Source organism: Macadamia integrifolia, chromosome 2, assembly GCF_013358625.1.
Source record: "Macadamia integrifolia cultivar HAES 741 chromosome 2, SCU_Mint_v3, whole genome shotgun sequence".
In the NCBI taxonomy this organism is placed as follows: Eukaryota; Viridiplantae; Streptophyta; class Magnoliopsida; order Proteales; family Proteaceae; genus Macadamia; species Macadamia integrifolia.
In genome coordinates this window covers 25,147,051-25,169,832 of record NC_056558.1, presented here as the reverse complement: position 1 = coordinate 25,169,832, position 22,782 = coordinate 25,147,051, and the positions used below count along the sequence as shown (strand labels likewise).

The 22,782-nt window shown below is 39.6% G+C and overlaps 2 protein-coding genes across 5 annotated transcripts in view; one reads left to right on the top strand and one right to left on the bottom strand.

Annotated features, from left to right (window-relative positions):
• LOC122089122 (protein NAR1) overlaps window positions 1–15,217 on the top strand; it is a 35,735-nt gene extending 20,518 nt beyond the window's left edge. For both annotated transcript variants that reach the window (XM_042658615.1, XM_042658608.1), the window contains exons 6-12: window positions 11,463–11,589; window positions 12,818–13,001; window positions 13,091–13,140; window positions 13,231–13,402; window positions 14,040–14,166; window positions 14,274–14,365; window positions 14,643–15,217. In XM_042658615.1, coding sequence (XP_042514549.1) covers window positions 11,463–11,589; window positions 12,818–13,001; window positions 13,091–13,140; window positions 13,231–13,402; window positions 14,040–14,166; window positions 14,274–14,365; window positions 14,643–14,795 — 905 coding nt within the window. In that variant the 3' untranslated portion in view covers window positions 14,796–15,217. The remainder of the gene's footprint in view (window positions 1–11,462; window positions 11,590–12,817; window positions 13,002–13,090; window positions 13,141–13,230; window positions 13,403–14,039; window positions 14,167–14,273; window positions 14,366–14,642) is intronic.
• Window positions 15,218–16,773: 1,556 nt separating this feature from the next.
• Window positions 16,774–20,108, bottom strand: LOC122071568. Of its 3 annotated transcripts, none has more exons than XM_042635957.1 (3): window positions 20,009–20,108; window positions 19,778–19,850; window positions 16,774–19,207 (listed from the first exon to the last, which is right to left on the bottom strand). In XM_042635957.1, the coding sequence occupies exon 3, from the start codon at window positions 19,162–19,164 to the stop codon at window positions 16,945–16,947; it is 2,220 nt and encodes a 739-aa protein (XP_042491891.1). In that variant the 5' UTR covers window positions 19,165–19,207; window positions 19,778–19,850; window positions 20,009–20,108; the 3' UTR covers window positions 16,774–16,944. The 3 variants fall into 3 exon arrangements, with proteins under 3 accessions (XP_042491891.1, XP_042491883.1, XP_042491874.1); XM_042635949.1 differs by having other exon boundaries at window positions 19,778–19,855; window positions 20,009–20,106; XM_042635940.1 differs by having other exon boundaries at window positions 16,774–19,855; window positions 20,009–20,106.
• Between the last annotated feature and the right edge of the window lie 2,674 nt (window positions 20,109–22,782).

Genomic DNA, 22,782 nt, shown 5'->3' with positions numbered 1-22,782 from the left:
AAGGCGTTTGAGGGTCTTTCGGAGTGCCTTAGTGATAAGGCGAGCATAAAACGTTGCCTTATTGACTAAAGCGTTCCTGTGTAATTTTTTTATAAAACCAATCCTAGTTGAATCCTATTACTCATATGTTAAAATAAATACTAAATGTTCATATTCATACCAATGTAAGATATTCATCAAGAAAACAAATCAATAAAGTGAATAAACTAAGTTCATCTTCATCAATCATCAATCATCAATCATCATAACATATTAACATATAATATATACATAATTATGAAACAAAATTATAAATATAAAGAAAAGAAGACGTAAAAAATACAAGTATTTATTATACTTACGTCTATGATGCCAAAATGAGTGCCTAAGCCCTAAGGTCATCCACTATATTTGTACTCCTGTCAAAGAAGAATGAAGCTCACCGCTGCCGGAGCAAAATGGTGGCCTGGAGCAGTGGTTCTTTTTTGTTCCTTGATTCCTTCTCAAAGCCCTTTCTTAAAATCCTTGACAAAATCCAAACCCTGTTTGTGAATCGTGTTTCTGTTTTGTTTGTTTTGGTTATTTTTAGTGGAGTAAAGCTGATCCCATACATCTCAAGTGTTAACAAAACCATACACCTACCAATAAGAAATCTATATTTGGAATCTTCATCAAGTAATTTTAAAATGTGTTAAAAAAAGAAAAAAAAAAACTCATAATGCGCCACTTCACATAAGGCGGAGCACTGCCTTATCATCTTTAGACCGCATCAACACCAAGGCGCTGGTAAGACGACGCCTTAGCAATGCCTTAAAAACTATGCCACCGCCACCACATCATGCACCGCTACCGCCACCGCCACCGCCACCACCACCACCACCTCCACCACCATATGGAATTGGTAGATATGATGATGGAGCAGAAAGAGCAGCAAGATTGGACATCCTTGATTTTTATGGAGACAACAATCCAGAACTGTACCTTGACTGGATTCATAGCTTAGAGACATTCTTCAGATGGTACGGGTTGATTGAGGCCCGAAAGATCCTATTTGCAGAGGCCAAACTGAAAGGCATGGCCTGAGTCTGGTGGATCAAGCAACAACAACAGAACCGAACCCGAGGTATTAGTTTAGTCACTACTTGGGATGAAATGCATGAAGTTATGAACCAGAGATTCTTGCCTTCTGATTACAAGCAACGCATGCATCTCAGGTTTGTATAGTTGAAACAGGAGAATTTGACCGTTGAAGAGTATGTTGCTAGATTTTATTATTTGGCCACTCATTCTGATTTTGCATAGGATGAAGAAGTATTGGTGGTACAATTCTGCAATGGGTTGCACCCTCAACTTAGTGTTGCCGTTGCCTCTAGCCAACTGCCTACAATGGAACATGTTGTACAAGTAGCATATCAGGTTGAGGAAAGTCTGAAACGCTCATACAATCGGAGGCCATTTACAGATGTTTTTCCTAGGGGTTCTAGTTATATTCAGCCACAGTCATCCCCACAGGAAAAGTCAATCAGCAGACCACAAGTTAGTGCGTCATCTATGGCATCTTCACAACCCAGCTGGCCGTATTCTCCACCTCAACGTAATTCAGACATGTCATCTTCACGGCCTAATCATTCATACTCATCTCAGCGTGGTTATGATAGGAACTTAGTATTTCCAAAGGATGCTATTCAATGTTTCCAATGCAAGGGGTATGGGCATGGAGCTAATCAAGGATTAAAGTATCGGTATCGGTCGCCATATCGGTCGGTCAAAATTAAGATACGTATCGGAGGGTATCATTAGGGGTGTTAATCGGTCAGGCCGGGCCGGTCTTGATCGGGCCTAATAGGACCTGGTGGTGTGAAATCCTTGCACCGTGCCTAGGTTTGGGGAGGCATAGTATGGTTTGTAATCGGGCCAGTCGGTGTCGGGCTTTAATCGGACTACCTTAAACGGGCTATGGGCCTATTCAGTTCTAAACAGGCTCTAAACGGGCCTACCCTAAAATCATTTTTTAAGCGGATAAAGCTATTGGTTTTACAATTTAAGCATTTTTCTTAGGATTTAGAAAGATAAGATTCTTAGAAAAGGTATTTACAATTTAAGCATTACTCATATTTTGTAGTATTAGTGTTAGAATAGGTATTTACAATTTAAACATTTTTCTAAAGGGGGTCGGGTCGGTCGGGCTAAGTGAGTCGGTTCTAACGGGCTACTTAAGTGAGTCAAGCTGATCGGGCACCCGACGGGCTACAACTTTGCACCGTAAACGCCCGTTTAATAAACGGGCTAGGCGGGTTCAGGTTGGGCCTTAAGCGAGTCAAGCTAGGTCGGGCCTACAGGTGCGGGCTCAGGATTGACACCCCTAGGTATTGTATCGTATTGGAGATACGCTAAGATACGCACATAAATGGACAAGAAACACATTTTTATACACTTTTGTATAAAAAATAGTTAAAAAAAGTTATATATAACATGTAGAATGCATAAATACTAAAGTAGAGGGTATCATATTGATAGACAAGTATATTGAGTTGAAAATGTTCAAAATGATGAGGTTTCTTATAGTTTTTTCTTTTCTCATTGCCATTGCCACTGTGATGAGTGCCATGAAGAGTGTCGTGGTGTTTCAAATCCTTGGTTAGGAACTTCTTCAATAGGAGCAACTAAGATGATGTTTTGCACTTGTCGAATATAGGTATAATATTTACCCCAGTCGAAATATTTATGGTAGTGGGTCTACCATTCATTGTAGAATCTTTTGTACTACTCAGGAGTGGCCAATGTTGGTCCTGCATAAGTTTCATATCTATAGCCTGAAGTAGCACCTGAAGATACATGGTGTCCATGTTCGGATGAGGAACCAGCGTGATCTGAACTTTTGTACTACTCTGGATTGGCAAATGATTGTCCTGCATAAGTCCCATATCCATAGTCTGAAGATGCATCTGAAGATACATGGTGTCCTTGTCTGGATGAGGAACCAGCGGGATCTAAACTAATACTCATTGACTCCATGCTACTCATCAATGCATCAGTAGCACTTAGGTTGTGGGATCGCCCCTCCGACTATAAGACTTTGGTTGTGTCTGAGCACCATGATGACTATCTTGGGTTGCATGTGTAAAAGCAACCTCCTCTGTGAAATGTACCAGTACATAAGTTTGGCCATCACCACCACCACCACCATCACCATCACCATCACCATCACCATTGTCATCATCATCATCATCATCGTCATTATTATCATCATCATCGGCACCATCCTTGTTTTGATCATCATCATCACTATCTGGTTGAGTTACACTATATGTAACACCTGATCTCGTCCTCCTGATATTGCCATCATCGGAGCTATCATCATCCTCTTGCATAGTTGATGGTGCTTGGGTTTCATTAACAATATTTTTAAAATCTTCATTTATATCTCTAATGACAACAACAAACAACAACAAAACTTAGCCTTATCCCATATCTCTAATGAGGTCCTCTATAATGGGATAAGGTGTGGTTTCTCGTCGATCTTCAGATAATTTGTCCATCACTAAAACCTTTTCAGTGTCCTCAATCCATCCCCTAACTGGATTTTCCTCGTCGAGTATGTGGGTGATGTCAATTGGGTTGACATCAATATCATCCCCTAATTTCTCCAATTCTAAATATTTCATATTCAATTTCATGTTGTAGTGCACATACACTAGCTTCTCCAGCTTCTCATAACTCAGACGATTCCGAGATTTGGTGTGTATCAATCCGAACATACTCCAATTACGTTCGCAACCACTTGAGGATGCTGTGCATGATAATATTTTCATTGAGATTGGCCTCAAGTTTGAAGCACTCCATCCATAGTTCAGCCACCAATCAGCTGTACAAAGATAATTGCAACATTAGGAGTTTGAAATGATTTGATATACAAGGATAGCTGATTAAACCTAAATTACCAAGGCATTGTGTTCCTCTAACACGGGTGGCTAATGATCAGCAAACCCACGAGTGGCCTCCTAGAAGTGCTTCACCTATAAAGGTATTAACATATAATATGCCACTCAATGTATTAAATATTAATCAATATTTAAGTTTTGTAGATTACTAACCTCTTCAACTGCATCTTTGGCCGAATCAATATTCGGAGCTAACTTCCTGATAACATCCTTCAAAGATTCCATCAAATCTTTCCTAAACCTTAAATTGTTTGTGTAGTGAAGAACCGGATTCAAATAATAGGCTGCACATGGTTACATATTATTTATTGTTAACGATTAAGTATATTAAATTGCTAATAAAATCATTTATAAATTTAATTGAGAAATTACCTGCCCAATGAAGGTCTTGAACCAAATTAGTTTCCCATTGACGATTTATAATCTTAAAAAATGCCTTTAATGACTTTGGGTTCTCCTCTTTTATCTTCTGTTTGACAACTTCCATACAATGCACTTATCATCTGTGCCTTATCATCATGAACTACTTTAAGTATCACAAATAGTGGTTGCATAATCTTAGTAAGTCGGTATACCCTTTCCCAAAACTTTGTTGAGGTGATTAGGTCTTGAACAACTTTTTCAATTTCAGTGGTTGCATATCTACTACTGAACCACTCATTAGAGGTGAATGACTTAACCAACCCTTCCTTCCATTTTTGAAGACTATCAAGTGCAATATAATTTGTTGCAAACTTTTTTGTTGTGGGCCTCACCAAGTCTCCTTTTATGTACTTTCTCATCAATGCCAACACCCAGCTGTGATTGTAGATGAAGTTGGTGATCATCTTGGCGTTAGAAACCAATGTGTGCACTTTGTTCATTTCACTAATGTCCTTGAACATCAAATCAATACAATGGGCTGCACAAGGTGTCCAATATAGGGTGGGATACTTCACCATAAGTAAGATACCAACCTTTTTGAAATTGGCGGCATTATCAGTCACAATCTGGATAACATTATCTGACCCAACGTTCTGAACAACTTCATCCATTAATTTAAACAAATACATTGAGTCTTTGATATCTGAGGATGCGTTGAAAGACTTATGGAATATGTTTTCCCATCACAATATATGAGAAAATTGATGATAGACATCCTAGTCGGTCCACTCCACCCATCACACATGATGGTCACTCCATATTCAGGCCACTTGTATTTAAACTCTTCAATATATTCATCCACCTCTTTCACAATAGCATTTAAGTATGACCCAGCAATTTCATGAGGTGTGGGTGGCTTCACATTTTTCCCACATGCCTAAATCTCCTTGACCATAGCCTTGAAGTACGGATCTTTGGCTTTGTGAGGTGGAATCATAGAACTGTGGAACCGCCTAGAGATTGCTTTCCCAATTTTCTTACTCAATGTCTTTGGTTGCAAAGCCTCTTCAATCCTTTGTTGCCCTTCATCATGATGTTTGTATGGTACATTTCTCATATCTCTAATTTCTGGGCTCTTTTTCCCCTTGCCTTTACCACTGGAGGCGAATTTATCAAACATGCCCTTCACAGAGCATGCAATATCTACACTTGGACGACTTCTAGAGCCAGAACCTTGTTCATAAATCATCGGGCCACCATGTCTAGGTCCTACAGATTGTCTTCTTCTTAGCTGTTCTGCTATCCATTGTTTTTCTTTTGCTTCCTCCCTTGAAATATGCATCGCTCGTGCAAGCTATTGATCTTCATCCTCTGCCTCCATATCGGATCCTTCATAATCCTCATGATCCCTTAGATTCTCAACCAATCTATCCTCATCTTCAACAGTTTTTTTTTGCTTTATCTCTACTTCCACTTAAGTGCTTCCTCATTGCTTTGCTTACTTCATTTGGGCACTTTGTACACTCGGCAACATTAGAAATCCTCCAACCAAATGTTGATCTAGTAATTCCACTTCCTAGGTGGGTAGTATCAGAGTAGTTGCATTTTGTCCACAATCTATTGCCTTGTACTTTCTCGGCTGTAGCCCATCCAATATCCCTAGACTGTTCTTGAGGCGCCATCTTCCTACATAAATACATAATGAAACTTAATATGCATATTTATTGATTTAGTATTTAGTAAATAATAGCATTTTTTTAGAAACTAAAACAAAATGCATCCAAAGAAAAGAAAAAAAAAAAGATTTTTTTGTCTTTTTCCTAATTTACATAAACTTGAAAATTGAAATACACACTTTTTTGGGAAAAAATGTGCATATAATTTCGCATCATGGTCATTGGCCAAGTAATTTATAATTTTTTTAAAAAATAAAATGAACTGAATTTTCTAAAAAAATTGTATTTTTTTAGTATTTTAATTAATTTTTGAAATAAAAAAAATAAAAAATATTTAGAAAAATTAAAATTTTTTATAGAAGTTGAAGATTAATTGTTTTTAAAGAACATATAAAAAATCCACATATTGTGAACTAATAAATTTGAATAGATCTAAGAAATAGAAAAAAAATTTAAACTCTCATTTTTCTGGGGAAAAAGTGTGGGTTTCATTTCAAATCATGTATTTAGTAACTATAAGTTAAAACATTATTTTTAAGAATTGAATGAACTACATTTTCTTTTCTTTTCTTTTCTTTTTTGTATTTTTCTTCTTTTTATTTTTTTAGTTAATTTCAGAATTAAAAAAAAATACAAATTTTTGAGAAAAATAAAAAATTTTCGTAGAAGTTGTAAAATACTTGTTTTTATATAACATATAAAAAATCTAAACATTTTTAACCATTGAGCATGAGTAGATCTAAGAAATTTGAAAAAAAATTGAAACCCTTATTTGAATCCTTATAAATCTAGCGATTTCATGTGATAATGATGCAAAAAATGTGATTCTAAGTATGATGAATCTTAGATTTGTAAAAAAACTTGATAATTTTAGCATAAAGTTGAAAAAAGTGTGTAAATGTACAAGAACTTACTATTCAAGAGATGGTTCCTCAAGAACAAGAACTTTTTTCCTTGCTTGCAAGATGCAAATCCACAATATTTCCTTCAATCCTTCAATTGGAGTTTTCAATGCTTTGAATCAAGGGGAAAAGAAGAAGAGAGATGGAGAAAAGAGTTTGAAATAACCTAGAGGGGGGGTGAATAGGTTATACTAGTAGAAATTTTAACTCTTTTCAATGTATAGGTTCCCAGTGTGATTGCAAATTAAAAACGATTCGAAATAAGTAAAATAGGCACAATTACACATCACAAGATATATAGTGGTTCGACTCAATCCGAGTCTAGTCCACTCCCTACAAGAATCCTCTTGTAAGGTATTCCACTAGTTCTCCCTTTCACTACGGTAGGTAGGGAAGAAAACCTTTACAATCTTTTTCACGGATAAGAGTATCCTTACAAATCCCCTTTACAGGCAGAGAGGCACCTTTACAATCTCCTTTGCAAGTAGAGAGGCACCTAACACTCTTTTAAGGATAAGAAGGTCCTTACAATCTCTTAAAGATGAGAGAGTCCTTACACAAGCCTAAGTACAGTCTAGACTTAATGTAAAATAGAAAATGGAGAAGTGGAATAAAAGAGAATTACCTCCAGTGTGGTGCAAATGAAATATGTAGTGATGATAGAATGAATGCACATTTTGAAGTCTTCTTGATGCTTGTAATGTAAATGCCAAGATGTAGATGAAGACTTGTAGATGGTCTTGAGTTCCTCTTGAATGTAAAATAAAGAACTTGAACTCAAGAGATGGTGTAGACCAATTCTCACTTCTAATGCTCAAATAATGCTTCTTTAAAGTTGGGATTAATTGTTTTTTATTGAGTAGCATTAGAGGTATTTATAGGTGAGCTTAGGAGAGCATTTTAGGTAGGAAATCAGGCTCTAACAGTTGTATTCTGGGACCATCGGTCGACCGCCATCAGTAGCCAGTCGACCGGAAAGAGCCGTTATAGCAAAATATAGCCGTTGGGGCACTTCCAGGTAGTCATCGGTCCACCGGGACTTTTTACTGGTCGACCATCTATGGTCTTGGACAATTCCGATCAACCGGGGCTTCCAGCCGGTCGACCGCCAACATGACCGACTGTTTTGACAGAACCCTGTCATACTGACCAATCGTTAGTGTTATGATCATAACTTTCTGGTCCGACCTCGGAATGACCTAAAATCAGTTGCGTTGAAATCATGACTTGATTTCCTACAACTTCTATGAGGGTTTCATCTCCTGATACCGACTCTAAGATTATCAAAAATACCCTTAAGTCAGGTTAATGTGGTTTTCACAGAATTTCACTAGAACACATTTTTCCTAATATGTTCCTCACCACTTAGAGACTCTCCATACTTGGTCAAGGTATGCTCTATGGTCATTCTAGTATAATGCAATGCACATGCTTGTGGTGAGTGCATATATATATATATATGTGGAAGTTTCAAATTACATTAAAAATGACCAATCTATCCTAGTGGTCTTCTTCTTCACTTGAACCTTCCACTCTTTGGCACTTCATCTTCTTTTCTTCTTGTTTGCAATTCCATGTCTTTGAGCTTTATGTCTTGACATCTTGAAGCTTAAATTCTTTTGATATCTTCTTCAAGCATTGATGCCAACTTGTTGATACTCTTCATTTGATGACTTCAATCTTCATTTATTCCTTTCATTCACCAAAATCGATCTTTGATATGAAGTCTCTACAAAACAATACTTGAAGGAAAATTGTAAAAAACCTTCATATGTTTTCTATTATCAAAACCAACTATAGGAGTGTGGGCATATCCCTAACAGCGTTGGGTGGAAAGGCTGAAGAGAGATGGTTTTGAAACAAAACCAAAAAATGACCATTTCTCACTTAAAAGAACACGTATCGTACCTTATCAGTACGTATCGATCGATACTGTACGATACTATACCGATACTCATCGATACGTACCGATACTGAAAGGAATTTATTTGTTTGTTCAAAAGTTCATATTGGTAGTATCATTTGTCATGGCGTCGCCAAGGTGGCGATTTGGCGTCTTGGCGGAAAATTTTCATGGCAGTGCTACGATTTACGTGACTCACAAATGGCGGTCGTCACTGGCTGGTAGGCGTCGCCATGGCACCGCCATGGACGTCAGGTCACCCCTGATTCACTAGGCGGTCGATTTTTTGTAAAATGCAAAGTGATTTTGATAGGGCTATATTGATTTCTGATGATTTGATGTTACTTAATGTTGGTTTTATATGTTATAGGGTATATATTGTAGGCTTATAGCATGCTAAATAACTTTAGAGAAGAGGGGAAATAAAAAAGTAGCATACTAAATAACTTTAGAAAATAAGGAAAATAAAAAATGACACATGGGCCATTTGACCGCCATGGCAACGCCATAATGGGCGATTCATCATCAAATTGATTAGCCACTCTTCCACTGCCTTGGATCGATTTGACGCCGTGACAACTATGGGTAGTATTGTATGTATCGGTACCGATACACTACGATACACCGAAACTACGATATGCCTAACTTATCCAAAAATTCCCTGTAGCATATCGGTAAGTATTGTACCAATGATGACCGATACCAATATGTATCGGCCGATACGGTACGATACGTACCGATACTTAAAACACTGGAGCTAATCAATGTCCTAACCGGTTGTTAGCATACATTGACGAGGACAATTTTATACTCTATGCACTAGAAGAGCAACTGAAAACAGGTACAGTACATCTGGAGGCTGAATGTGATCGTGAGCCTAATGAGATCAATGATGGGGACAGTGATGGTGAGCCTCAACCGTTCTATGTGATTCGTTCTCTTTTGACTACACAGAAGATTCCCAAGGAGGATGATTGGCATCGTAACAATATCTTTCAGACCTGGGTGCGATGCAATGACAGTTTATGTAATATGGTGATTGATCCCGGAAGTTGTACCAATGTTGTTGCTGAAGATGCTGTTCACGAGTTGGATTTGAAAACTGAGCCTCATCCGAACCCCTACAAGGTTGGGTGGGTGAACAACAATAATTTGAAAATTTATGAAAGGTGTTTGTTCACCTATTCCATTGGTGGACTGATTGATCAGGTTCAGTGTGATGTTCTCCCTCTGAAAGTCTGTCACATTCTTCTGGGGGCGCCCATGGTTGTTCGACAAGAAAGCCAAGCACTGTGGTTATGAGAATACATACTCTTTTCAACACTGTGGCCTCGAGATGAAGTTCCTTTCAGGAAATGATCTTCCCCCTCTTAGGCTCAAGAAGACAGTTGGTACTTTTCTCATCAAGCGCATCGATTCTGACGGCATTCTTGGACCTCATCCAAACTCAACAGAGTTGAGTTCTTTTTCAGAAGGGGAGAGTTGATGCAGATACAACTGCACTTACCTGGTTGGACCAGCATGACCGACTGTGGAAGCCAAGGGCCAAGAAGAACCGGTCTAAACCAGGGTTTTAGTCCAGCCCAGGGTTTTGGTCCAGTAAGGGTTGGAAATAAAATTAGTAGTTATTTAGTCTTTTATTTCATGCCTTTTATTTTCCAGATTTGAATGTAGAAGTTAGAATTTATTTCCTTTGCATTAGTTTCCTTTTATGGTTATTTCCTAGTTTAGGCTAGATACTATGTTAATAGAGTTTCTAATTTCATGTCTTTATTTTCTTTATATTGGCTGTAGTCGATGGACATGGGGAGAATGATTTGAATGATGAATTAATTATTTTGAGTGAACTTTGTGGTTATGCTTGGTCGTGTGAATTTCCTCCCTTCCCTTTGTGTGATTCTTCCTTTCTTCCCTAAGGCCCCCCATCACATCTACTCTAGAAAGATATACTTGAGTGAGGAAGGGATTAAAAATGGGAGTGAAATGTTTTGCCCCTTAAAGGTAGCTACTACGCTGTTGGGAATAATTCTTATTGGTAGTATATGATGTGTACAGATTGGCAGAGTTTGTAGCTGTTTAAAAAGGGCTTACCCAGTGCATGAGGATCTTGCCATTGTGGGGTCTGGGGAGGTTCATAATGTATGCAGCCTCACCCTCGCTTCGGGGATAGGCTGTTCCCCAACTCGAGCCCACAACACTAGGTCGCAATAAAGCAACCTTACTGTTGCGCGGAGGTCCGCCTTTATTTTGTAGCTGATTGTAAAACTAATTAACTAATTATACATCTTAGAAATGCCTTTCTGCAAACAGTTTACTTGGGTGTGAATGGAAATGTGAGGACCCAGAGAATCAAAGTTGGAAGTAAGTTTAATGTTTTATCAAGACTATCCGTCCATGCAGCACGTGACATGGTCTTTTGCTCAAGTGTGTCAACCAATTGAGATATGAGCTATAGGGTATTCAATTGTTTTTTAGTTCTGTGTGATTGACATCTCAAAATGTCAGTCCTTATGTTTTGTGGCCTTTGCCTATCCATGAAAATACCATGGACAAAATATGTATTTCAAGATTTTGTACATTTTCAGATATCATAGCAATCAGTTAGACTTATGCAGCTAGATTGTTTCCTAGTGTTCAATTTATTCTATCCGATTTTTGTCATGAGATGCTAATGTAGGTGATAATTTTTGTCTTTCAGGTTGGATATGCTATGCTGAAAAAACACTTGGATCTTATATTCTGCCTTATATTTCCTCCGTGAAGAGTCCCCAGCAAGCAATTGGGGCTACTATCAAACATCACATTTGTCAGAAAATGGGATTCAAGTTAGTGCTTTATCATCCATCTCCCTTTGCAATCTATGATATTTTCGTATTAGAAGATTTTATGATTTGAAATGGTTTTACTGTTTGAGTTGAAACTGTGGATTGGAGGTTTTGTGTTTTGAGCTTCCCCTATAAATCTCAGCTTACGCTCAACTTAGTCAACCGAATTCCTTCATAAGGATATGAGCATTATTTTGAAGCTTAAAATAGCTCAACGTGGATTCTATATCTTTTCCACTAATCTAAGAAAAGTAAAAAAGCTGACTTTTCAACTATACAGGTATAGAGAAAGCTTGAAGAGAAAAAGGGAGGTGCCAGAAATCGGGCTGTAATTCAAAAAACAATTTCCAGATGGTGATTAGTATGCTTTCCTTCTTCAGATCCATTTTCTGTAATAATTGACTATCACATGACAGCCTCCCCCCCCCCCGGCGCGAAAGCAACAATAAAAAATGATGCAAGCCAGAAGGATATTAGTTTTCTAGAGGAGCAGAATTGCAGGAAGAGGTCCAATAAAAGAAGACAGTGAGAGGGCATGGATTCCTTAGTTGTCTAATTGTTGGGACATTAACTCGAGAGTCTTCAGTCGTGTATTTTTTACTTAAAAAGCAAAAAAAATATTTTTAAAATGGAAAATACAGAGGCAATTGGGTTTTTTTTTGGATACATATGAAGTAATTGGGATGTTACTGAATTTTTTAGTATACACATTCTGTGCTTGTAAAGTTAGAATTCTGATCTTCTTTAGTATATTTGCTGTCTGTATGTTGATACTCCTTTTTTTTATTTTTTGATATATAATATATTGCACGGAGCATTGCTTAAATTGGTAATTCAATTTGTTCAAAATTTGTTGGAGTCTATTCTTTTTAACATTTAAGTTTTGACTGTTGGATGGATGGCTGGTTCAATTCATTGATTGGAATTGATGTTCAGTACATGCAGTATATCTTCAGTAGACAAGAAGCGACTGGAAATGTTTCTGTGGTCCTTCATTACCTATATCTCCCTCCCCCTCCTTTTTTTTAATTAGTTTTTATTAATGGCTTTCCTTTTGGATTCCATACTCTCCACCTCCCTGTGGTACTTGTGGTGCTTCATTTTCTGTCGTCAGATATTATGTGTGAGCTGGACCTTATTCTGATACATACAACTTAGCATCGAACTGCTTTTTTTCATGCTCTTAATATTCTTTAATAACTCAAAATTTGTTCATATCTGATGATAGGCCGGATAATGTCTGCCATGTGACTGTGATGCCATGTTATGATAAAAAGCTTGAAGCTGCTAGAGATGATTTTGTGTTTTCAGTGGAGCCTCAGGGGGAAGATGGCCCTGAATCTGATGCAAACCTGAGTATTACAGAGGTAGATTCAGTCTTGACAACTGGAGAGGTTTTGGATTTGATACAGGTAAGTTCAATCTTTTTTATTGTATTGCCACTATTGGGGTATGTTTTCTTATCAGGGTATTGAATGGTTCTGTTTACTGACTCCTGCAGTTAAAATCTGTGGATTTCAAGGCATTGGTAGAGTCTCCTCTAGACAGACTGTAAGGAATTCATTCATCCAAATATAATTATTTTCATATGTCATCAATTTAATCCTAGCTAAGATGCTGATACTGTAATGGTACCTTCAGGCTAACAAATGTTGATGAAGGAGGACATCTTTATGGAGTCAACGGAAGCTCTGGTGGTTATGCAGAAACAATATTTCGGTATGCTGCTAAAGTGATTTTTGGAAAAGAAATTGAAGGCCCTCTTGACTTCAAAATAATACGGAATTCTGATTTCCGAGAATTTAATCTTGAAGTAAGTTGATCACTTCTTTCATTATTCTATATGAGAAAATTGTGACCTGTCTGTGAGACCTGAAGAACACTAATCTACCAATAATAAAGTACTCGAACAGTTAGGGGATGAGCACATCATTTGGATTTTTTCTAGGCCCAGAAGTAACCTATTGAATCTACATTTGGATACAATTTTAATTCTAGATCTGGTGTGACAGTTCCAGAATTAACTAAGAGTCTAAGAGGGGGAAAAAATTCCAGAGTTACACCCCAAAATTCTCATAATTCATAGTTTGGACCAAGACCAATTCTATAATTCTGGGCATGCCGCAGTTGGCCCCATTTTGCAGTTCTGGAGTAAGGGCATACCCAGTGCATGAGGCTTCCGCCACTGTGGGGTCTGGGGAGGGTCATAATGTACGAATCCGTAGCCCCACTTTGCAGTTCTGGAATATGCTTGACAGAAGAAATATTCTAGAGTGATCTAAACATTCAAATTCTCCTTCCACTTGTAGTTCCTAACGGACCTGCTGTTTATGAGATCCCAACTTTTATAGCTTACAATGGAGAAACCCACCAATTTAAGTTGGGTTTCAAGGATTTTTGTGTGATGCTCAAGTGTATCTAATGATTGAAACTATTTGCCTTCAATGCAGGTGGAAGGAAAACCAGTACTGAAATTTGCACTTTGTTATGGCTTCCGGAACCTGCAGAATATTGTGAGAAAAATTAAAATTGGGAAGTGCGATTATCACTTTTTGGAGGTCATGGCATGTCCTTCTGGTACTTCTTTTGTTTCTTTTTTGTATTTGTACCAAATTAGAGTCTGTCTTCCTGATTGAAGCTGCTGGTTTGGTAGTGGAATAACTGCTATTTACTTTGACTAACAGGTTGTTTGAATGGTGGAGGTCAAATCAAACCGGTGGCCGGCCAATCTGCCAAGGATTTAATTCAGTTGTTAGAAGTAGTATATATGGAGGATGTAAGTCTTCTTTGGAGTTCTGGATTTCTCAAACATTTTTACTCTGTCAAAGTTTTCAAGGCATTATTTAAATTATTATAAGTTTCCTGAGTTGTCACATGGACGAAATACGATGCTTGTGTCTCCTATAACTTATTGCATTAATCTATTTATCAGACTAATATAGAGGGAACATATAATGTCTTGTAAAGGTTTTCTGGACACTTGCATGTGCACATGCATACATCTATTCTAAATTCCCGGTTACTAAATTTTTATGGAATTGTTGAATTCACAGGTTTTCATTGCCAATCCTTTTGAAAATCCCCTGATAAAGAGCTTATATGAGGAGTGGCTAGGTGAACCGGGTTCAGTTAAAGCTAGAAGGCATATACACACAGCATACCACCCAATGGTAAAAAGCATTGCTGCTGAACTGCACAACTGGTGAGAGTTTCTTCGGCGCCACCAATTCCTGTCTAAGTAGGTGTTTCCATCACGTAGTCCAGATGTTCCCTAGAAGGCCCATTCTTGCATTGTACGATGTGATACCTCACTGTAATATCCATGCTTCCTATTGTATGAGAACCCAGTCGTGGAGCATCCGATTTTGAGAGAGGAGAAAGTAACCGTGTGTATGTACGAATGCAAACATTTTTTTTTTTTTTTTTTTTGCTTCTCATGTGATATACCCTGTGTCCTCAACATCATCTTTTCTTTCTTTTCTAATTTTATTAATATTTTTTTCAAACATTGTTTAGACACCCTACAGGGGAACTCTACATATACATGATTATGAAATTATGCACATTAACTGGGTATGTACGATGTAATTATTTGCTTTAAGGATGTCATTTATTCTTTTGCTACTCAGCTTTAGCTTTGTAGAGATTATTAGGACATATTTTTGTGATTAGATTGCTCCTACATGGTCCTGGGAGAATGAAACTGAATCAGTTTATGTAGGCCATTTTTATTTTGAAGAGGTTGATTAAAATGAGAGAAGTGCAACTAACCAATGGACAATTTTTGAAGCTGTAGTTTGTTTGGGTTTGCTAAAGCTTGGTTCAGCATGCAACAGATCAGCAGCTTGAACAGGTATTCCAAATTCAAATCACATAATATCCAATGACCATTTCAACTGTGTATCCGATTCTGTATCTTCGAAGGAGTCGGATATCCAAATTCAAATCTGATAATATTGATTACATAATTTAGTCTAGTCTAGAAATATATATATATATATATATATAAAATACAAAAGTAATGCACAATTATTTTTACTTTATATGAATATAAGTAATCATACAAATACATAATGGTGGAGGTTTCCATGATGCTAGTGTAAGAAGTAATCTTGACACTACTCCAATGAGGGTCTAAGTGAATGGTATCATCCATATGGGGTTCACATGGAAAGAGCCTCACCATTTAATATGTGTGAGGGTTATATTGGAATCTGCATAAGGGGGAGGTGCATGCTTCTTTTTCTCACATGTAATACATGGAAAAGGTTTTTTGAGCCGCTAGGGTGGGGGTACACTAGCAATTTTGCCTATCTGTCTCCACAAGAAATGACCTCGTTACCCTCCTATGTATGATATCATTTTGTCACACCTCATTGGTGCGCTCCTTTATGCCAATTTCACAAAGAACCCTCCCCCATGAGACATGACACCTAAGTTCTTAAATAATTATAGGGAGAGGGTTCCATCAAAGGCAATGTGGCCAATGGAGAAGCGTGTGAAAGCATCAACATTAGTAGGATTTTTTCTTTTCATGGGGGTGGGGTGGTCATTTTGCATCCCCCAATGTTTGGTGTAGGGACCACATTGCCTTTTTAGATTTCTTATTTTCATAATCATATATAAGGCAAGATAATGCCATCTGCTTTTGTGGCCAGTACGCCAATGTGTAGACCAATGGAAAGTCGCATGGAGGCATTTTCAGCACATGGGACAAAGGGCAATGTAGTTTTTTCACGCTTGCCTATTTCTAGGCATAGAAACATGCTAGCTAGAAGCTCTCTTTTCCCTTACTATAATTTTAGATATCTGCCGCAGCCTATGCACTCTCACAAGGAGGGTGAAACCACCTCACCTGGCCCCTCCTCTCATTGACTCCCACATTAGTGTAGGACACACGCAACTCCCACATTAGTGCAGGACACGCGCAGCCTGGCAACAATCTTTTTCTCATAATATTAAATTGGACCGAGTTCCTTGTTACATTGATGTAGTAGTATAGTCCAGCACTTCTCTGTATCTCTCTCTCTCTCTCCTGTGACAATGGGGAGGCAAATAAAATCGGACACATCAATATCTGAATCCGTATTGGATTATTGTTTGGATATCAAAAGCCCTCTGACTCCATATCCAATTAAATATCCGGCTACTAATTCAAATCGATTTTTAAAACACAAATACGAATAATTCAGAATGAACCCAATCCATTAGTAAGTAAATCATCCCTGAGTTTCGCGTTACATGAATGATCAATTCCTCAGTGTCTTTTGGCTGTCAATTTTTTTTGAACATCAGCCAACCAAAAAGTGTATACAAACCTCTTCTACATTTCCCAAATCTAATCCATCCAAACGGTTATTCAGGTTGTTTATCATCAATAGTCCTTGTTTCCATTAGACCTGCACATTGAAGCAGCTCTTCCGGGGTCGCTGCTGGGTCCAGATCCCAGCATCCATCAGGCATGTTAGCACTGACTTCTCCTTGGAGCGACCACGATGGTACCTGATGTGAAAATCGCAACATCTCTCTGCGAGGAATCCATCGGACTGCTTTCTGATCACTATTCTTCCGATATACCGTCTTGAAACCATTCAATTTGCTGAGTGGAGTGACACAGATGCCAAGATCTTCGCTGTAGTCATCCAGAACCTCCACCATTTCGTACTGGTGCCTCACTTCGTCTGTGGTTTTGCTGTTCCAATCCGGAGACCAATTCCGGTAAACAGCCCAGATATCACCTCTCTTAGGGAAAATTCGAACGCAACCTCCCCTGCCGGCCTTGGCTCCATGGGGAAGAACATGGGAGAAGATGTTCACCAACTCAATATCCTCAGTACCCGATGTTCTGAAATGTCCACAGGATTTGACAAACCCAGAATCCACCCAATTCACAGAGCCAAATTCACTGTCCGATTTAGAGTTCAAGTGAGTAATGCGAATCTTGAATGGTTTCACTGAGATTACCTGGCGAACCAGACAATACAATCGAGGCATTCCATCTTCTTCGTCATACATGGCCCATATCTGTTTCGGTTTGAAGCATTCTTCCAATCTGTCCTTGTCAAAGTCATGAAAGTCGGGGTCAGGAACGCTTATAGAGATGGACCCAGGTCCAGGTTTGTTTGTCTGTGATTTATCAGCGCGACCACCCTGATCAGCAATGGCCCTCACTGGTAGCTGGGCTTCAGAGTTCTCACCAATTGGCTTTTCAGCTGCCGCCGCCGCCGCCGCCGCTGCAGCTGCAGCGATTTTCATCTCTTCCAATTTCTTCCGGATTTCTGTCCTGGCCTTGTTAATGAGCAGTTGCCGGGCATCAAATGCCGGTGCAGCCGAGCAACGTTTATTTGGAGCCTCAACTCTGCGGGAGGACTTTGCATCCTGTGTGATGTTTCCAACCCCATTAGCTGTTTTTGTTTCTGAAGCCACAGTTCTGGTTCTCTTTTCTTCTTGGTTCCCGTTCATGGAGGTGCCTTCATCAATCTTCCTTTTCTTTTCATGCTTATCACTTTTACCAGAGGTTGTAGGGTCAATGGAGGCAGAAAACATTTTGGAAGCTTTGGCACCCATTGCACTGCCATTTGCTGTACGATCCTTGTCCCTGGCTGCTGCCTTGATCTTCTCTCTGTGTCTTTTGACATTGTTGCTGCTGGGCTGATGAACACTGCCAGCAGATGGAGCTGAAGATGGAGATGGAGATGGAGATAGAGAAGGAGCTGTTGTTGTTGGTCCATGAACACCTGCAAACCCAGCAGCAGGGGCTCCAGGGAAAGGACTCCACTGGAAAGCCATATTAGGATACTCGTAGCCCACACCAGAATGGAATCCCCCGAACCCAGTCCCTGTGAAAACTATGGTGCTGGCCGGAAAATATGTCAACCCACTGAACCCATGACTTCCATGGACATTTTCAGGCAAAATGGGCCAAGAACATAAAGGAACAGAACTGTTTTCCGGAGGCTTCCCTGTTTCTACTGCCACGAAGGTTCTCCGGCAGTTCTTACAAGATAGTCTCTTGTTCACATACTTCCGGAGATATTCATACTGCACTCGACATGAGGTGCACACAGTCCAGAAAGTTCGAAGCTTTGACCTGTTTTGAGAGTTCTTGGACTTCAAACCACCCTTAACCTTGGTGTTTTGAACTGTAGAGTTGGTGGGGTTGACCACAGTCGAGGATTCACTGTTTCTCCTGAGATCATAAGAAGTCCTTTTAACACTGTCTGATAACAGTGTCCACGCATCTGACACAAGCTTGAATGCTCCTTCAGCTCCAACACTTCTGTTCTTGTCTGGATGAAGCATCACTGCCAATTTCCTGTACTGTTTCTTAACAGTGTCATCATCCGCTAATGGATTCAATCCAAGAACCGAATAAAAATCAGTTTCACCATTAATCTGAACCTGAGAAGCAACATAAACATCAAACGTGGCCAGCATTTGGGAGATGCCCTCCAATTCAGGATGCAATTTTTGGGCCTTAATTGCATATTTCTTCGCTCCTGCGAAATCATTCTCAGCGAATCTCCTCTCAGCATTCTCCTTGGCTCTAACAGCTTCCTCTATATCCAACTCCATCCCGAAAAACCAGAAAGCACCAAACCCGATTCCCAATAAAGCGCTACACGTAAGATATAGACTTCAGACCTCAATCCAGGACACCCACTTGTCAGAACAACGATATGGATAAAGAGAGAGATCAGGAAGAACAACAATTCCGCAAATCCTTGTTGCCATAATTCATCGGACTTGGCCCACTTGGGATTCGAAACAAGGGAAGGGGGTTTCGACTTTGGGAATTCCGTAAAGATTTAAGTTGACTTTCAAGTTTCAATTTGATCAAACAAAACTACAAAACCCCTCTCCAGAAGGATAAAACTGATCGACGAACATCATTTCTAGGGTTTCAATTCCAAACTCAGACACTTAAAAAATTATCTCAAGACGCTAGAAAAAAACTTGCCCATCACCAACCCACGAAAATAGAAAACAGTTCAACTACAATTGCCAATTCAAACCCCCAATTTAACTGAAACCGACCCAGAATGAGTCAAACCCAACAACCAAAAAGAATAAGAGGAGAAAGAAAAGAAGAAATGTTGCTTCTGGATCTCGATCTCTGTTTCAAATGGACTTAAATTTAACAAGCTAAATAACCATAAAAATGGCGAAATGAGCAGGAGATCTTTACCAAAAACTCTCCGATCATCACCATCGTTTCTATTTAGAGCTTCAGCAACTTCAGAGACTGTCACATAGCCTCTCTGTTCTACAACGACAGAGAAGAGATTAAACGCAACCTCAGCTTTTATAATGACTGTATAAAAAATTAATGAAACAACACAAGCTACAGAGAGAAAGCAAGGAAAAGGATCGACATGGAGAAGTCAATTGTGTGAGAAATCCCGGTGACCGACCAGACCTGAAGAATCCGAATCGGATTTCTATTGCGTCCATGATAGAGTCAGGCTCCGGCTCAGCTCAGGCTCAGGCCAGCCAGCCCAGAAATGGAATACTATTGCGAACCGAACCCCACAGTTAAAAAGAGAAATGAATAGTTTGTTGGTATTTAATAAGTGAGGGTGTCAATGGTGCGCGCTTGTGCGCATTGCGCACCTAAAGACTCTACACGTACGACGCCCACTACCGGGACTACCCCACTTGTGCATTGTGCCGTGAGCATATTTCAGGTTTCATGTTTCTACTGTGTTAGTAGTGACCGGCGGGAGGATGGTAATTTGATATTCTTTGCACTTTACCAGAATAGGGCTAGCCTGGCAGCCTCACACTTAAGGGTGTTAATTTGGGCCAGAATCGATCCATTTTGTTACTAAATGGGACGATTTGGAGTGTTGATTTAGGACTGATTATGTGACTCTTACGTCCAAACAACTGGGGTGCGAAATGATCACACTGCCTTCAATCTCAAACAGTGCTCGGATCTTACTTGAGCTTGCTTTAGATTTTTTATGCTTAGTGGTAGAATCGTCAATTGCAATCAATCAACTCACCCATATCAGTGTAGGGGACAATGGGAGCACTAATAGAAGTATCAACTTGAGTGGGATTTTTCGCTTTTTACAAGAGGTGGGATGGACATTTTGCCTCAAATTTTGTGGGACTCAGATCCTTTCTAGCCGCTGGGAGTCTCAGCTTGTATCCGACAGCTTGAAGAACTTGAGGATGCATGCCATGTGTTAGGGTGTCTGCCCAAGTATTCCCTATTGTTGGATGTCATGCTGGGCGTCCCAACAATAGGAAAGAATCTTAATCCAACTGTGTGTGTGGGGGTGCAGGGGCCATAATGTAAGGGCGTTAATTGGTTCGATTTCGATGTATACAGTATAGTTCAGTTCACATTTATTTGATTTAAATCAAAACTAAACCGTTTACTAAACAGTTGCATTTTCTGAAATCAGAGCCATTTAGTAAATAGTTTTAGTTTCATGATTTTTAAACGATGTCGATTTCACGATTTTAAAAGGTTTTGATCGTAGTTTAATCCATATGGTTTTTAAACGGTTAGCAATTGGTTTGCTAGTTTATTCGTAGGCTTACTGAAATTTACTTTTATTGATAAATGCTTCAATCTTGTATCAAATTAAATTAGGCAATGAACAAGTAAGAATTTAATTACATAATAGGAGTAAATTATTGAATAGAGACAACCTCTATGGTCCTTAATTCTTCCCTAAATTAAACTCATTTTATTTTGTTAAAACCAAACAACTAAGCAAAATAAAATATTACATGGAGAAAGTGAAATACAAACAAAACTGCTAATGAATACAACATATTGTTATTGTTCTAAAGTAAAAGAGCATGAAGCACTGAAAGCACATCAGTTAATCCTTTATTCTATTAAATCGTTATACGGGTTAAATGGGTTGGTTTTGACAGTGTAAACGGTTTAGTTTTCACGATATCGATTTGGTTTGAAATTGATGGGTTAAATGGTTAAAATTGTACCAACCCGTTTATTAATCGATCTTAAACTTGAAACCAGAATTGAACCATTTACTAAACGGTTTTACGGTTTAGTGACCAAGCAGCTTTCTTTTTCCTTTATAACAATATACATGTGGAAAAAAAAGATCCACTCGAGAGCATGACTTATATGCCCAAACATAGGACACTAAGAAATGATTGATCCCACCCTATGTGTTGCTGCCGAAAATCCATATGAGCTAATCCTACACAAGCATAGAAGGCAGAGGCCCGGACCTTTGTCCGGGATTAGTCCTCCGACGCCCCAGTTAGAGATTGGTCGCACAGTTCTTTACAGGAGTAATGGTGTGGGTCTATTTGCTTACCTATTTTCCTCCTCTCCGGCCCTCTCTTATAGTCCTTAGGGTTTAGGGTTTCTCTTTTCCGTGGAAGAGTCCTCCTCGGGTCCGCCTCCTTTCCTTTTCGAGTCCTATTCGGATATGTCTTATCCCCTTTGCGGGGAATATTCTCTTCACGCGGTTGACGTGGTCAGAATCCTTACAGCCTCTATTAGGTGGGCGACACGTGTCCAGGTGGGTGACGCGTGTCCTTACCCTACTGGGCAATTAATTTGGCTGTATCAGGAGCCCCCTTACTCCCTCTAGGAGGCTCTTCCTGTGGGAGTAATCAACGTCCCTTGGGCCTTATTCCTTCTGCTTCGGCTTCGGCTTCGGCTTTAATTCTACTTGTGACCGAGATCTTCGGTCAGGTCCACTCGACCTCGACCTGAGCCCCCAACCGAGGTAGGGACCTTCGGTCAGGTTAGTTTGGCCTTGGCCTGAGCTCCCAACTGAGGTAGGGACCCTCGATCAGGTCAGCTCAGCCTCGGCCTGAGCTCCCAACCGAGGTAAAGACCTTCGGTCAGGTCTGCTCCGCCTTTGCCTGAGCTCCCAACCGAGGTAAGGACCTTCGGTCAGGTCCGCTCGGCCTCAGCCTGAGCCCCCAACCGAGGTGAAGACCTTCGGTCAGGTCAGCTCGGCCTCGGCTAGAGCTCCCAACCGAGGTAAGGACCTTTCATCAGATCCGCTCGGCCTTTGCTTGAGCTCCCAACCGAGGTAAGGACCTTCTGTCAGGTCCGCTTGGCCTCGGCCTGAGCCCCCAACTGAGGTGAAGACCTTCGGTCAGGTCTGCTCGGCCTTGACCTGAGCTCCCAACCGAGGTAAGGACCTTCGGTCAGGTCCGCTCGGCCTCGGCCTGAGCCCCAACCGA